At 63.7% G+C, this 13,277-nt stretch overlaps 1 protein-coding gene across 2 annotated transcripts; it reads right to left on the bottom strand.

Annotated features, from left to right (window-relative positions):
* Positions 1–1,177: 1,177 nt before the first annotated feature.
* On the bottom strand, positions 1,178–12,551 carry CHEK1 (checkpoint kinase 1). 2 transcript variants are annotated; one of them, XM_064173244.1, is made up of 12 exons: positions 12,406–12,551; positions 10,397–10,620; positions 10,242–10,306; positions 9,178–9,247; positions 8,426–8,614; positions 6,745–6,849; positions 5,801–5,896; positions 5,622–5,730; positions 3,811–3,988; positions 2,541–2,672; positions 2,351–2,452; positions 1,178–1,378 (listed from the first exon to the last, which is right to left on the bottom strand). In XM_064173244.1, the coding sequence occupies exons 1-12, from the start codon at positions 12,468–12,470 to the stop codon at positions 1,283–1,285; spliced, it is 1,431 nt and encodes a 476-aa protein (XP_064029314.1). In that variant the 5' UTR covers positions 12,471–12,551; the 3' UTR covers positions 1,178–1,282. The 2 variants fall into 2 exon arrangements, with proteins under 2 accessions (XP_064029314.1, XP_064029315.1); XM_064173245.1 differs by having other exon boundaries at positions 5,622–5,682.
* Positions 12,552–13,277: the final 726 nt, after the last annotated feature.

Raw genomic sequence — 13,277 nt, 5'->3', positions numbered from 1 at the left:
ATCCTCCCATTGCTGTGGAGCGTTCCCATGGGATAACGCAGGCTGCTGCCGCGTGGCCTCTCCCGACACATCCCAGGGAAAACCCTCCCGGTGACCCCCCCCGCCCCGACACCCCAGCAGGGAACTGGGGAGCAAACCTTCTTCTCCCAGCATTTGCTCCCTGGGGTCGCTGCTGCCTTCCCCTGGGCAGCACTCACTCGTGCCGGGAGCTGTGCCCAGCCTCAGGCCCCGGATCGATTCCCAAGGGATTCCCAAAGCTTTTCCAGCTTCGGTTTTGTTTTGGGTTTTTTTTTTTTCCTTCCTTTTTTTCCCCCTCTTAGAAATATAAATTCCTGGGGGGAGTGAAGCAGAAAATGCTGTTTTCAGCCTCATTATCCCACCCACACCCCCCCAGCTGCAGTCCCTGATCTCGGGGACAATTCCAAGCCCTTAATCCCACTTGAAAAGCAAAACAAGGTCGGAGGCGGCGCCTCCCCGCGTCCCCCTGCCCGCTGCCAGGGTCCTGCTCCCCAGCGCCGGGACGAAAATGCAATTAAAACATCGACTCTAATTGCTGCGCAGGGAAGGGGGCGGGGGGGGGCCCAAACCCCAGGGAAAACGCCTTATAAACCAGGGGGAAAAGCAGGAGCCCAGGACGCTTCCGACGCTTCCCACCCCGGGAAGCAAACCCTGCTGCAGGTGTGGGAGGCAGCTGTGGTCTCGCAGGGTTTGCGCCCCTGGGCGAGGTTTGATTTTGGGGGGGGGAGGGAGGATGCTCTTTTTTTGGGGGGGAAGGGGTTAATCCTCAGCTTTCCTCTCTCGCTCCAGCGCTAACAGCCTCTGGCAGCTCCCTGCTCGTTAGTCCTTCCGAAAAGTAATTAGAGAGGCTGGAAAATGAGGGCAGCTGCCCTCAGACAGGGCAGGAAAAGGGGGGGGTCAGGGCGGCCCCTGCGCCTTGGGGAGGTGGAAGGGGGGGGCTGGGTTGGGGCTGCGCAGCTCCCAGCGCGGGGCCAGGGCTGGCCAAGCAGTGCTGTGCCCTCAGCGGGTTTCAGTGAAGGATTCCCTCCCCCTCGCCCCCCCCGGTTAAACCCACGGCCGCGCTGCACCCCCTGCTCCCTGGGTGCACCCCCGGGGCCAGCCCAGCAGCCTCCCGTGGCCGTGGCAGGACAGGACCCACCACAAGCTCCTTCTCCAGCGATTCTTCGACCCCAGGGCTTTATTGAACCTTTAAAATGCAAAACGCGGAGGAAGAGAAGAAAGAGGAGGAAGAGGAGGCAGGAAGGGGCAGGCGGGCGCGGGGGGCTCAGGTGGGGGGCAGCCAGACTTTCTGGGTGCTGACAACGTCGCTGAGCTTGGCCTTGATCTTCAGGAAATGCCTCTTGAACTCCAGGCCATCGCCCTGCGTGGGGAGGCGCCAGAGGGGAGCTTGGCATCAGCTGGCACCCGCCCAGCACCCACCTCTGCTTTGTGCCCACCTCACATGGTCCTCCACCACAAGCACTCATCTTGCATGGCCCTGAACCATGTAGTGCCCACTCTGCATGGTCCTGTATCACCTTCACCCCACCTTGCATGGTCTTGTACCACCTGTACCCATCCTGCATGGTCCTGCATGAGCTCAAACCTGCCTGGCATGGTCCTGCACATCTTTGCACCCACCCTGCCTGGTCTTGCATGGTCGTGCACCCACTTCCCATGGTCCTGCACCACCTCCCACTCACTTTGAAGTGCCTTCCATGAACTTTCATCCAACCTTGCACCTCACAACCACCTGCGTGGTCCTGCACCACCTCACACCCACCCCACATGGTCCTGCACCACCTCACATCCACCCCACATGGTCCTGCACCACCTCACACCCACCTGCGTGGTCCTGCACCACCTCACACCCACCCCACATGGTCCTGCACCACCTCACACCCACCCCACATGGTCCTGCACCACCTCACAACCACCTGCGTGGTCCTGCACCACCTCACACCCACCTGCGTGGTCCTGCACCACCTCACATCCACCCCACATGGTCCTGCACCACCTCACACCCACCTGCGTGGTCCTGCACCACCTCACATCCACCCCACATGGTCCTGCACCACCTCACACCCACCTGCGTGGTCCTGCACCACCTCACACCCACCCCACATGGTCCTGCACCACCTCACACCCACCTGCGTGGTCCTGCACCATCTCACATCCACCCCAGGTGGTCCTGCACCATCTCACATCCACCCCACGCGGTCCTGCACCACCTTGTACCCGACCTCCTTTGACCCTGGGTTACCCTGCACCCACCTCACGTGGCCACAAGAGCCTTCATGTCCCTTCGCACCCTCCCTGCACCCACCCCATGCCAACCCTGCTGCCTGCTCACCTTGGAGAGGCGAAAATCCACCAGAATCTTGCTCTCCATCTCCACCAGGTTCACCTTGAAGATGAGTTTGTTGCTCCTCTTGTCCGTGGTGGAGATCGTGACCTGCACAACGACAGCACATGGGGAGCTCCCTCGAGGTCTGGGCAGGTGCCACAGGGTGCCAGCCGTGGGTGCTCAGCCCCAGCCCTACCTGGTTGGTGCAGCTCTTCTTCCAGCCGTACCCCAGCTTCTCACAGACCTCCTGCAGGGCGCGGTAGGAGCCGTCGGCGTCCAGCTTGGTGAAGAACCGAGTCATGCGCTTGACCAGCCGCTGCCAGGGGCTCTGCGGGTCCGAAACACAGCGGCCAAGGTCACGGAGCCGCCCGGAGGCAGCCACAGGTCGGCAGCTGCCGGCTGGGAGGAGGCAGAACCTTGTAGAGCTGCGCCCCCAGGTGGCAGCGCTGCGAACTGCAGCCCCCGGGACCCGGCACCGCCAGCAGCACAGCCACGAGTGGGGAGCGCTGGAGGACATCCAGCCCAAGCCCTGCTCCAGCAGGGCACCCCCAGCAGCCTGCCCAGCAGCACAGTGCCAGGGGGGTTGGAAGCTCTCCACACAAGGACACTCCACAGCCTCTCTGGGCAGCCTGCTCCAGGCTCCAGCACCCTCACCACAAACAACTTTCTCCTCCTCTCCACAGGCAGCCTCCTGCCTGCCACTCTCTGCCCCTTGCCCCTTGGCCTGCCACTGCCCACCACTGCCAAGAGCCTGGCCCCAGGCTCCTGCCCCCCACAGCTCCTTCAGCTCTTGCTGCTGAGCACTCAGCAGATGCCCTCTGGGGCTGCTCTCCTGCAGCCTCTCAGCCCCAGGGCTCTCAGCCTTTGCTCCTCACACAGCTGCTCCAGGCCCCTCAGCAGCTTCCCAGCCCCCACTGCCCTCTCTGCACCACTGCCCTGCCTCTGCCCCTGGGCACCACACAGCTGGGCCCAGCACTGCACACGTGGCCTCAGCAGGGCACAGCACAGGGCAGCACAACCTCCCTTGCCCTGCTGCCCACACTCTGCTCCATGCCCCCCACCACACCTTTGGCCTCCTTGGCCCCCAGCCCACACTGCTGCCTCCTGCCCACTTGTGCCCCCCAGCACTGCCAGCTCCTGCTCCTTGCAGCTGCTTCCCAGCAGCTCCCCCTCAGCTGTGCTGCTGCAGGAGGTTGTTCCTGCCCAGGGCCAGGACCTGCCCTTGCCCTGCTTGGCCTCCCTCAGGTTGCTCTGCCCCAGCTCTGCAGCCTGCCCAGGGCTCCCTGGGTGCCAGCACAGCCTGAGGGCTCTCAGCCACTGCTGCCACTTCTGTGCCAGCAGCAAAGTGCCTGAGGCTCCTCTCTGTGCTTTCATCCAGCTCAGGGATGAAGATGCTGAACCAGACTGGACCCAGCCCTGAGCCCTGAGATGAAAACCACTGCAGAGCTGCCCCTGGTCCCACTGACCTGAGAGGATCCTGGGGTGCCCAGGAGCTGGCTGTTGACCAACATGTGCTCGGGGCATGCGGGCTGGGAGAAGCTGATGCCCTGCACCAGTTGGTCGATGCTGGTGGCTGCATTGTCCCACAGTGTCCCTCCGGTGCCAGGCTCCGGCTGTGACGTGGAATAGCTCATCCTGTCCTCACTGCAGGGCAAGGGAGGTGGGAATGAGGGATGCTGTGTAGAGCAGGGAGTGCCAGGGTGGCATGGAAATGAGGCTGGATGAGATAGCAATGACTCTGGGTGACATGGGAGTGGAGGGGGATGGTTGGGAAGTGAGTGGCCCTGGGCTTGGGCAGGGCGCCGTGGGCACGGGCAGGGCAAGCACAGGCTGGGGCATGGCTGCCACCAAAGCCCTGGGTGAGAGCACAGGGGAAAGAGCCTGCACGGAGCTGCAGAGAAAGACCTGCAGCATGCAGAGCTGCAGCCTGCAGAGAAAGGGCTACAGCCTACAAAGAGCTGAGCCTGCAGAGCTGCAGCTGCAGTGTGCAGAGGCAGACTTGCTGCACGCAAAGTGCTGCAGGCTGCAGTGTGCAAAGCCTGGTGGCATGCAAAGCCCTGCAGCCTTCACAGCCCAGCAGCCAAGCCTTGCCCTGCAGCAGGTGAAGCCCTGCAGTGTGCAAAGAGCAGGAGGTGTAAAGCCCAGCAGCATGTGAAGAGCTGCAGCATGCAACACACTGCAACATGTGAAATCTGCTGGTACAGAAAACCCTGCAGGGTGCCAAAGCTGGTGGCAGTGCCACGTCCTGCAAGGTGCAGAGCCCTGCACTGCAGACAGTCCTGTGGCATGCAGAGCCCTGCAAAACCCTGCAACATGCCAAGGACTGCAAGGGCAAAGCCCTGCAGGGTGCAAAGAGCTGCAAAGTACAGGAGCCCTGCAACACAAAGTCAAGTGGCACCTAAAGGCTTGCAACATACAGAGCCCTGCAGCATGCACAGAACTGCACTGCTCAAAGCTCTGCAGTGTGCAGACCCCCCCAGTGTGCAAACCCCTGCAGCATGCAAACGGCTGCAAAGCACAAACTCCATGCAGTGTGCAGAGCCCAGCAGCAGGGATAGTCCTGCACTGCACAAACCCTGCAGCATGCAAAGCTCTGCTAGGTGAAAAGTCTTGCACTGTGTCAAGCTCTGCAGGGTGCAAGGCAGGAGCTGCAGGGTGCAAGGCAGGAGCTGCAGGGTGCAAGGCAGGAGCTGCAGGGGTGCAAGGCAGGAGCTGCAGGGTGCAAGGCAGGAGCTGCAGGGTGCAAGGCAGGAGCTGCAGGGGTGCAAGGCAGGAGCTGCAGGGGTGCAAGGCAGGAGCTGCAGGGTGCAAGGCAGGAGCTGCAGGGGTGCAAGGCAGGAGCTGCAGGGTGCAAGGCAGGAGCTGCAGGGGTGCAAGGCAGGAGCTGCAGGGTGCAAGGCAGGAGCTGCAGGGTGCAAGGCAGGAGCTGCAGGGGTGCAAGGCAGGAGCTGCAGGGTGCAAGGCAGGAGCTGCAGGGGTGCAAGGCAGGAGCTGCAGCGTGCAAGGCAGGAGCTGCAGGGTGCAAGGCAGGAGCTGCAGCGTGCAAGGCAGGAGCTGCAGGGTGCAAGGCCTTGCAGCCCTGCAGAGGCCCCCAAGGTGCAAAGCCTTGTGGCATGCAAAGCTCAGCTCCGTGTAAGGTCCCGCAGTGTGCAGAGCTGCAGTGAAGCTCCTGCTGGCACCAGCCCCACAAGCCTCAGCAGCAGGAGCAGCCCCGAGGGCCCCACGCCCCCGAAGCTGGCACCTGCGGGGCAGGGCAGGAGGCACAGCCCTGGCTCACCCCAGAGTGCTCTTCACCGGCGAGAAGTCCGTCTCGGAGCGGATGTGCTTGGAGAGGCCACCTGGGGAGTCGCCGAGGCCCCCCGAGGACACTCGAGCTCGCTTGGCACCTGCCGGGGCACAAAGACAACCAATAGCCCCCCGGAGTGGGGGGGAGGGCGTCCCCCGGCAGCCCCTTACCCTTCTTGAGGGGTCTGCTGTACCACCGATCCTTCTTGATGTCCGGGATGGTGATCCTGGCCGCGGGGCTCTCCGTCAGGATCTTGTGCAGCAAGGCTGGGGGGGGCGGAGGGGAGAGGAACTTCGAAGGTCACAGGAGCAGAGAAAGCTCTCAGGGCTGGAAGGGCTCCTAGAGAGCATCCAGTGCCAGCCCCGTGCCATGGGCAGGGACAGCTCCACCTGCTCAGGGCCTCAGCCTAGACCTAAACACCTGCAGCTCATCCACTGAGCCCCCTGCAGCCCCCAGGGACACCCCCAGCCAGGGCAGGCTGCTCACAACCCCACACACCCTGCCCTGCAGTGCTGCCAGCCAGGGGGCAGCTCCCAGCTCTCTGGGCAGCCTGGCACAGGCTCTCCACACCCTCAGTGCCAAACACTTCTCCCTTCTCTCCACTCTCAAGCTCCCTCTTGCACTTCCAACCCCTCCCCCCTTGGCCTGGCCCAACAGCTCCTGCTCCACACTCTGTGCCCAGCTTGCTTCAAGCCCTGCAAGGCCACCAGAAGGGCTCCCTGGAGCCTTCCCTGCTGCAGGCTGCCCAAGGCCACCTCTGCCAGCCTGGGCTGCCAGCAGAGCCCTGCCAGCCCTGCTGTGGCCTCCTCTGGCCCTGCTGCAGCAGGTCCCTGTCTGTGCTGTGCTGAGGGCTCCAGAGCTGCCCCAGCACTGCAGGGGGGTCTCAGCAGGCACAGCAGAGGGGCAGAATCCCCTCCCTGCCCCTGCTGCCCACCCTGCTGGGGACCAGCCCAGGGCAGGCTGGGGCTGGGCTGGCAGCGCTCGGTGCTGGCTCCTGTCCAGCTCTGCACCCCCAGCACCCCCAAGTCCTTCTCCCCAGGGCTGCCCTCAGCAGTAGCTGTGGCTCTGGGCACTGCTGGGCACTGCTGGGCACTGCTGGGCACTGGGTGCTCACCCAGAGGGGCAGAGTCGATCTTCTTCCAGGGGTTCAGGTAGGTTTTCTTCTCCTTCCAGTCGCTGTACTCCTGGCAGCTGTCGCTGGGCTGGTCCCATGGCAGCTCTGCCAGGGGCAGGGGAACAGCCCTGGGTCAGTGCCCAGTGGGGGACGCAGCAGGGGTGGCACAGCAGGGTTGGCATCCCATGCACCTCCCTCCTGCAACTCAGACGCATGCATCACATACATCCCCCAGCACCCAGCACGGCTCCTCCCCACCTCGAACAGCTCCCTCCAGTAGCCCCCCTATGGATTCCATCCCTGCCCCCTCCATGCAGCCCACACACACCCTGTGTACCCCCCACCCCCCTCTGAGCTCCACGGGGGACTCCCTTCTCCATCCCCCACGCTCCCAACGCCCTCCACTGACATCCTTGAGAATCCCACACATCCCTCCCCTCAGGAATTCCACACATCCCCCTCCTGCACCTCACAGGAGCCCCTTCCCCACCCAGCACCTCACAGGAGCCCCTTCCCCACCCCACCCACCCCTCCATGCATCCCATGCTCCCTGCACTGGGCTCCACGTGCACTCCTTGTACATTCTCCCTCCCCTGCACCCCAAGCACCCTCCCCACTCCCTCTCTGCATTTCTTATACCCTTGGAGCATGCCACAGGTCTCACCCCTCACACCTCCCACGCATGCCCCCCCCGGCTCCTGCGTGCCCCCTCCCCACCTCATACATCACTCCAGCACCTCAAAAGGGCTCTTCTCCCCCTCATGCATCCTTCTGCACACTCCACACCTCCTCCTATGCATTCCATACACACATCCCTATGGATACCCTCTCCACATCCCATGAACTCTCTCTCTGTGCTCCAGGTGAGCTTCTCTATCCTCTAAACCCCAAACACCTCTCACACCCCTGTCAGCATTCCACATCTGTCCTCGAGTATCCATACCAAGCTCCCGCATCCCATACCTCCCTCACCCTGCATCCCACCCCTCCCACCCCTCCCACTCCTTATCATTCCCTACATTCACTCTCTGATCCCCCCCACACCCCTCTAGGCTCCAGAGGAGCCTCCTCACTGACCCCACATCCCTGCCAGCTCATCACTGACATCCTTGAGCACCCTATGCATCCCCACACCCCTCCTATGGGCTCCCTGTGCACTCCCTTCTACGTTCCCTAAGTACATCCCTATGGATCCCAGGTGCACCCCCTGTACATCCCTGCAGATCCCATATCCCATGCCTTAACTCCCCTCACAGCCCCCAGGCCCCCCTGAGCTGCCAGAAGCTCCTTCCCTGTGCCGCAGCCCTGGCACCCTGTGCCCACACACCTCCTGCCAGCATGGCTGTCAGCGCCACACCACAGCCCTGGCACCCTGTGCCCACACACCCCCTGCCAGCATGGCTGTCAGCACCATACCACAGCCCTGGCACCCTGTGCCCACACACCTCCTGCCAGCATGGCTGTCAGCACCACACTGCAGCCCTGGCACCCTGTGCCCACACACCTCCTGCCAGCATGGCTGTCAGCACCATACCACAGCCCTGGCACCCTGTGCCCACACACCTCCTGCCAGCATGGCTGTCAGCACCACACCGCAGCCCTGGCACCCTGTGCCCACACACCTCCTGCCAGCATGGCTGTCAGCACCACACTGCAGCCCTGGCACCCTGTGCCCACACACCTCCTGCCAGCATGGCTGTCAGCACCACGCCGCAGGCCCAGACGTCCACCGGCTCTGCCCTGAACTCGGCGCTGCGCAGCAGCTCCGGTGCCACGTAGGGCAGGGTGCCACACATCCTGGTCAGCCGCCGCTCGCGCCCGCCGTGCCGGAACACCGTGGCCAGCCCGAAGTCGGAGATCTTCAGTGTGTCTGTGCCACACACAGTCGCATGCCGCGGGCACAGGGCACCCCGGGCACAGGGCACCCCGGGGCACTGCACAGGGCAGCCCGGGCACAGGGCACCCCGGGGCACTGCACAGGACAGCCCGGGCACACAGCAGCCCGAGGCACTGCACAGGGCAGCCCAGGCACAGGGCACCCCGGGGCGCTGCACAGGGCAGCCCGGGCACACAGCAGCCCGAGGCACTGCACAGGGCAGCCCGAGCACAGGGCACCCCGGGGCGCTGCACAGGGCAGCCTGGGCACACAGCAGCCCAATCAAACAACACCCCAGGTAGATGACAACACCCCCCAGTGTGACACCCTCCCAGTTAGACCACACCCCCCAGTTAGACTCCCCCCCCGTTAGCCATGCCAATTAGCATTCCAGTTAAATAGCCCCAGTTAAACTCCACCCAGCCAGGCCACACCCAGCCAGGCCACACCCCGCCAGGCCACACCCCGCCAGACCCGTAACTACAAGCCCCAGTGCAGCAGCCCCGAAGGCCAGCAGCAGGCCGAGGGCTGTGCCGGTGCCCGCAGCTGCTCCTCACCTCGCCCATCCAGCAGCAGGTTCTCTGGCTTCAGGTCGCGGTGAGTGATGCCAATGCTGTGCAGGTAGACCTGGGGGGGAGAGCAGGGCAGGAGCTGCGCTGGGGGCGGATCACGGCACCGGGGAGGAGCAGGGTGCGGAGGGCAGGGAGCCCAACCCCTGATTCTGCCGGGACCGCGGCGCAGCCATGGCCCTCAGCACCACAGCTCTGAGGCTCTGAAACCCCTCCGGGGATGGGCATTCATCCATGGGCAGCCTGTGCCAGGCTTAGAGAACCCTTCCAGGGAAAAGATTTCTTCTCATGTCCAACCTAAACCTCCCCTGGGGCAGCCTGAGGCCATTTCCTCTCCTCCTGTCCCTTATTCCCCAGCTGGCTGCAGGCTCCTGGCAGAGAGCTGCAGAGAGCAATGAGGTCTCCTCTCAGCCTCCTCTGCTCCACGCTCAGCACCCCCAGCTCCCTCAGCTGCCCCTCCCCAGCCCTCTTCTCCAGACCCTTCCCCACCTTTGCTGCCCTTCTCTGGCCCTGCTCCAGCTCCTCAGTGTCCTCCTGGCACTCAGGGCCCACAGCTGAACCCAGCACTCAAGGGGTGGCCTCAGCAGTGCCCAGCCCAGGGGCACAATCCCTGCCCTGCTCCTGCTGCCCACACCACTGCTGAGCCAGGCCAGGCTGCTGCTGCCCTTCTTGCCCACCTGGGCACCCCCTGGCTCCCCTTCAGCTGCTGCCACCCAGCACCCCCAGGGCCTTTCCTGCTGGGCACTTTCCAGCCACTCTGCCCCAGCCTGGAGCCCTCCTGGGGCTGCTGTGCCCCAAGGGCAGGACCCAGCCCTGGGTCTTGTTGGATCTCATCCCATTGCCCTTGGCCCATCCCTGCAGCCTGGCCTGGTTCCTCTGCAGAGCCTCCAAGAGACCAACAGTGCCACCCAGGTTAGTGCCATCTACAAAGTGATTGAGAGAGCCTTGATACCCTCACCCAGATCACTGATGAAGACATGAGGGAGACCTGACCCCACCCTGAGCCCTGGGCACACTGCTGTGACCAGCCCCTCCCTGGCAGCCCTGCTCACCACGCCGGCGATCAGCTGCTGGAAGAAGCGCTGCGCCTCCGGCTCCGGCATGCCCACGTCTGGCTCTGCGCCCAGGGAACAAGAAGAGGAAGAGCAGCTCTGAGCCGTCTGTGGTCAGGGCGTGGTGGCAGTGCCCGCGGGCAGCGAGGTCGCACCGATGCGGTCGAAGAGCTCTCCCCCGCTGCAGTACTCGAGGAACAGGTACTGGGTGGCACCTTCCCGCCGGTGCCCGTAGAACTTGACCACATTCTCGTGGTTGAGCATCTTGTTGATGCAGATCTCCTTGCGGATGTTCTCTGGGCACTCCGCTGCCCGCTTCATGTCCACGATTTTGACGGCCACAGCCTCCTCGGTGCGGCGGTTGACTGCCAGCTGCACCCTGCGGTGGGCACGGGGGGTCAGCGGGCACATGGCAGGTGTGAAACTCTGCCAGGGGATAGGGGTGGCAGGCAGGCAGCGCATGGTGGGTGTGCGATGCGCAAGCAGCGGGCACACAGTGAGCAGGTGACAGTCAAAGTGCACACACAAGGGGCATGGCACACACGAGCAGTGGGCAAACAAGGGGTAAGCTGAGGGCACATAACAGCCAAGCACTAGGCAAACAGGGGCATGTGATAGCCAAGCTGTGGGCACGCAAGGGGCGTAGCACAGACAAGCAGCAGGCATGCAAGGGGCACAGAACAAGCAAGCAGAGGGCAAACAGTGGGCAGGTGATAGTCAAGCAGTAGGCACAGAAGGGGCATAGCACAGACAAGCAGTGGGTACAGAAGGGGCAAACAGCAGCCAAGCACTGGGCAAACAAAGGGCAAGCAGTGGGCAGACCAGAGGCATAGCACAGACAAGCAGTGGGTACAGAAGGGGCAAACAGCAGCCAAGCACTGGGCAAACAAAGGGCAAGCAGTGGGCAGACCAGGGGCATAGCACAGACAAGCAGTGTGGCAAACAGGGGGCATGTGACAGTCAAGCAGCAGGCATACATGGGGCATGGCACACACAAGCAGTAGGAAAAAAAGGGGCAAGCAGAAGCCACACAACAGCCAAGCAGTGGGCAAACAGCTCATGTTTAGTCAAGCAGTAGGCACACAAGGGGCATGGCACAGACAAGTAGCAGGCACATAAGGAGCACAGAATGACCAAGCAGTGGGCAAACAAGGGGCACGGACGGCACACAGAAGCCAAGCAGTAGGCAATCAGGGGCACACAACAACAAAGTAGTGGGCAAATAGGGGGCAAGCAGTAGGCATGTGATAGTCAAGCAGTGGGCACATGAAGGGCATGGTACAGCTAAGCAGTGGGCATATGCAAGGCAGGCAGAGACCAATCAGCAGGCAAGGAGTGTGCACAGAGCTAAGCAGCAGGTGAGCAGGGGGCATGCAGTGGGCATGAGGCACACAACAGACAAACAGCGGGCACACAAGGCAGCCAGTGGATCTATGATAGCCAAGTACGGGTGAACAATGGGCACATCAGGGGCACAAAATGGCTAAGCAGCAGGCAAGAAGTGGGCATAAATAGGGCATGCAGTGGCACACACACACAGGGCATACAACCACCAGGCAGTGGGTGATCAGTAGCTACTGATTGCAACCACGCAGCAGGCATGGAGTGGGCACACAATGGCCAAGCAGTAGGCGCTCAGAGGCCATGGAGTGGTCAAGCAGTGAGCACACAGTAGCCATGCAGTGGGCAGACAACGGGCATACACAGGACGTGCCAAGGAGCAGGCAAGCAGTGGGTACATAAAGGACATACAGTGGGCAAGCAATGGGCATACACAGGGTTTGCAGTGGCCAAACAGCAGGCAAGGACTTGGCCTGTGATGAACAAGCAGTGGGCAGACAGAGGGCACACGAGGGACACGCAAGGGCCAAGCAATAGGCAAGCAGCGGGCAAGCAGCAGGCACAGCAGGGGCACGCAATGAGCAAGCCGTACACACGCAAGGGGCATGGAACAGGCGAGCAGCAGCCTGGCAGCTGGCACACAAGAGATGCACACGGGGCACGCAGTGAGCACACAAATGGTATGCAATAGGTAGAGAGCAGCCAAGCAGCGGGCAGGGAGCGGGCACACAGCAGGCACACAAGCGGCAGGAAACAGTGGGGGGTGGGGCAGAGCCGAGCAGGGACCCTCCGATTCCGCTCCCCCCACCAGCCCCACACTCACTCCCCGTAGGCTCCTTCGCCCAGGGTCTGCACCAGGTCCCAGTCCTCCACGAAGGGCACTGCCATCCCCGGCGGCGCTGCCGGCCCCGGCGGCCGCCCCGCTCCCGCCACGCTGCTTTTTCCCGCCGGCGCCACCAGGGCCCGCCCCGGCCACACCCCCGCCCTGCGCGCGCAACGCTCCCGCCTCCTGCCCCGCCCCTCCCCGCTGACGTCATGCGTGACGCGGGGGGGGGCATCCCCGCAGCCCCCCGCAGCGCCTGGGCCCCTCCCCGCTCCCCTGGGGTCCCTCCCCGCTCCCCTGGGGTCCCGCCCCAAGGGCCTGGCTGCCCTCCACGGCCCCCCCCCCCTTGGGCGACCCTTCCTGCCGCCCCCCAGGCTCCCGGCTCCCCTCCCCCAAAAGTCCTTCCCGACCCTTCCGCGTCCCCCCGACGATGGATGCCCCCTCCTGGCACCTTGGATGCCCTCCCAGCTCCTGGGTCGCCCCCGCCCCAGACTCCTCGGTGCCCTCCTCCAACATCTGGGTCCCCCCCAGACTCGAGTCCCCATCCCTGACCTCCCGAGGCCCTCCCCCACATTCCTGTGTCCCGTCAGACTCCTGGGACCCCCCAGACCCCGAGGTCCTCCTAACATGAGCCTTTGCTCACCTCTCCACCCCCCACCCCCCACGCCACGGTCTCACCCCAACAACTCCCAGCACCATGTCCTGCACTCCTGCGTCTCCCTTCCACGCTGAGGGTCTCCCCCGGGTCCACCCTGGACTTCCTGGTGTCCCCCTAGCGCCTGGGGGTCCCCTCCCCAAGCTCCTGGGGTTCTCTGTGGGTGTCTCCTCGGTGGAAGTCCTCCCCCCACCAACTCTTGGGTGTGATCTGTCCC

Source organism: Pogoniulus pusillus, chromosome 38 (assembly GCF_015220805.1).
Source record: "Pogoniulus pusillus isolate bPogPus1 chromosome 38, bPogPus1.pri, whole genome shotgun sequence".
In the NCBI taxonomy this organism is placed as follows: Eukaryota; Metazoa; Chordata; class Aves; order Piciformes; family Lybiidae; genus Pogoniulus; species Pogoniulus pusillus.
The sequence above is the reverse complement of the archived record's forward strand: the minus strand, read 5'-3'. Positions and strand labels throughout refer to the sequence as shown.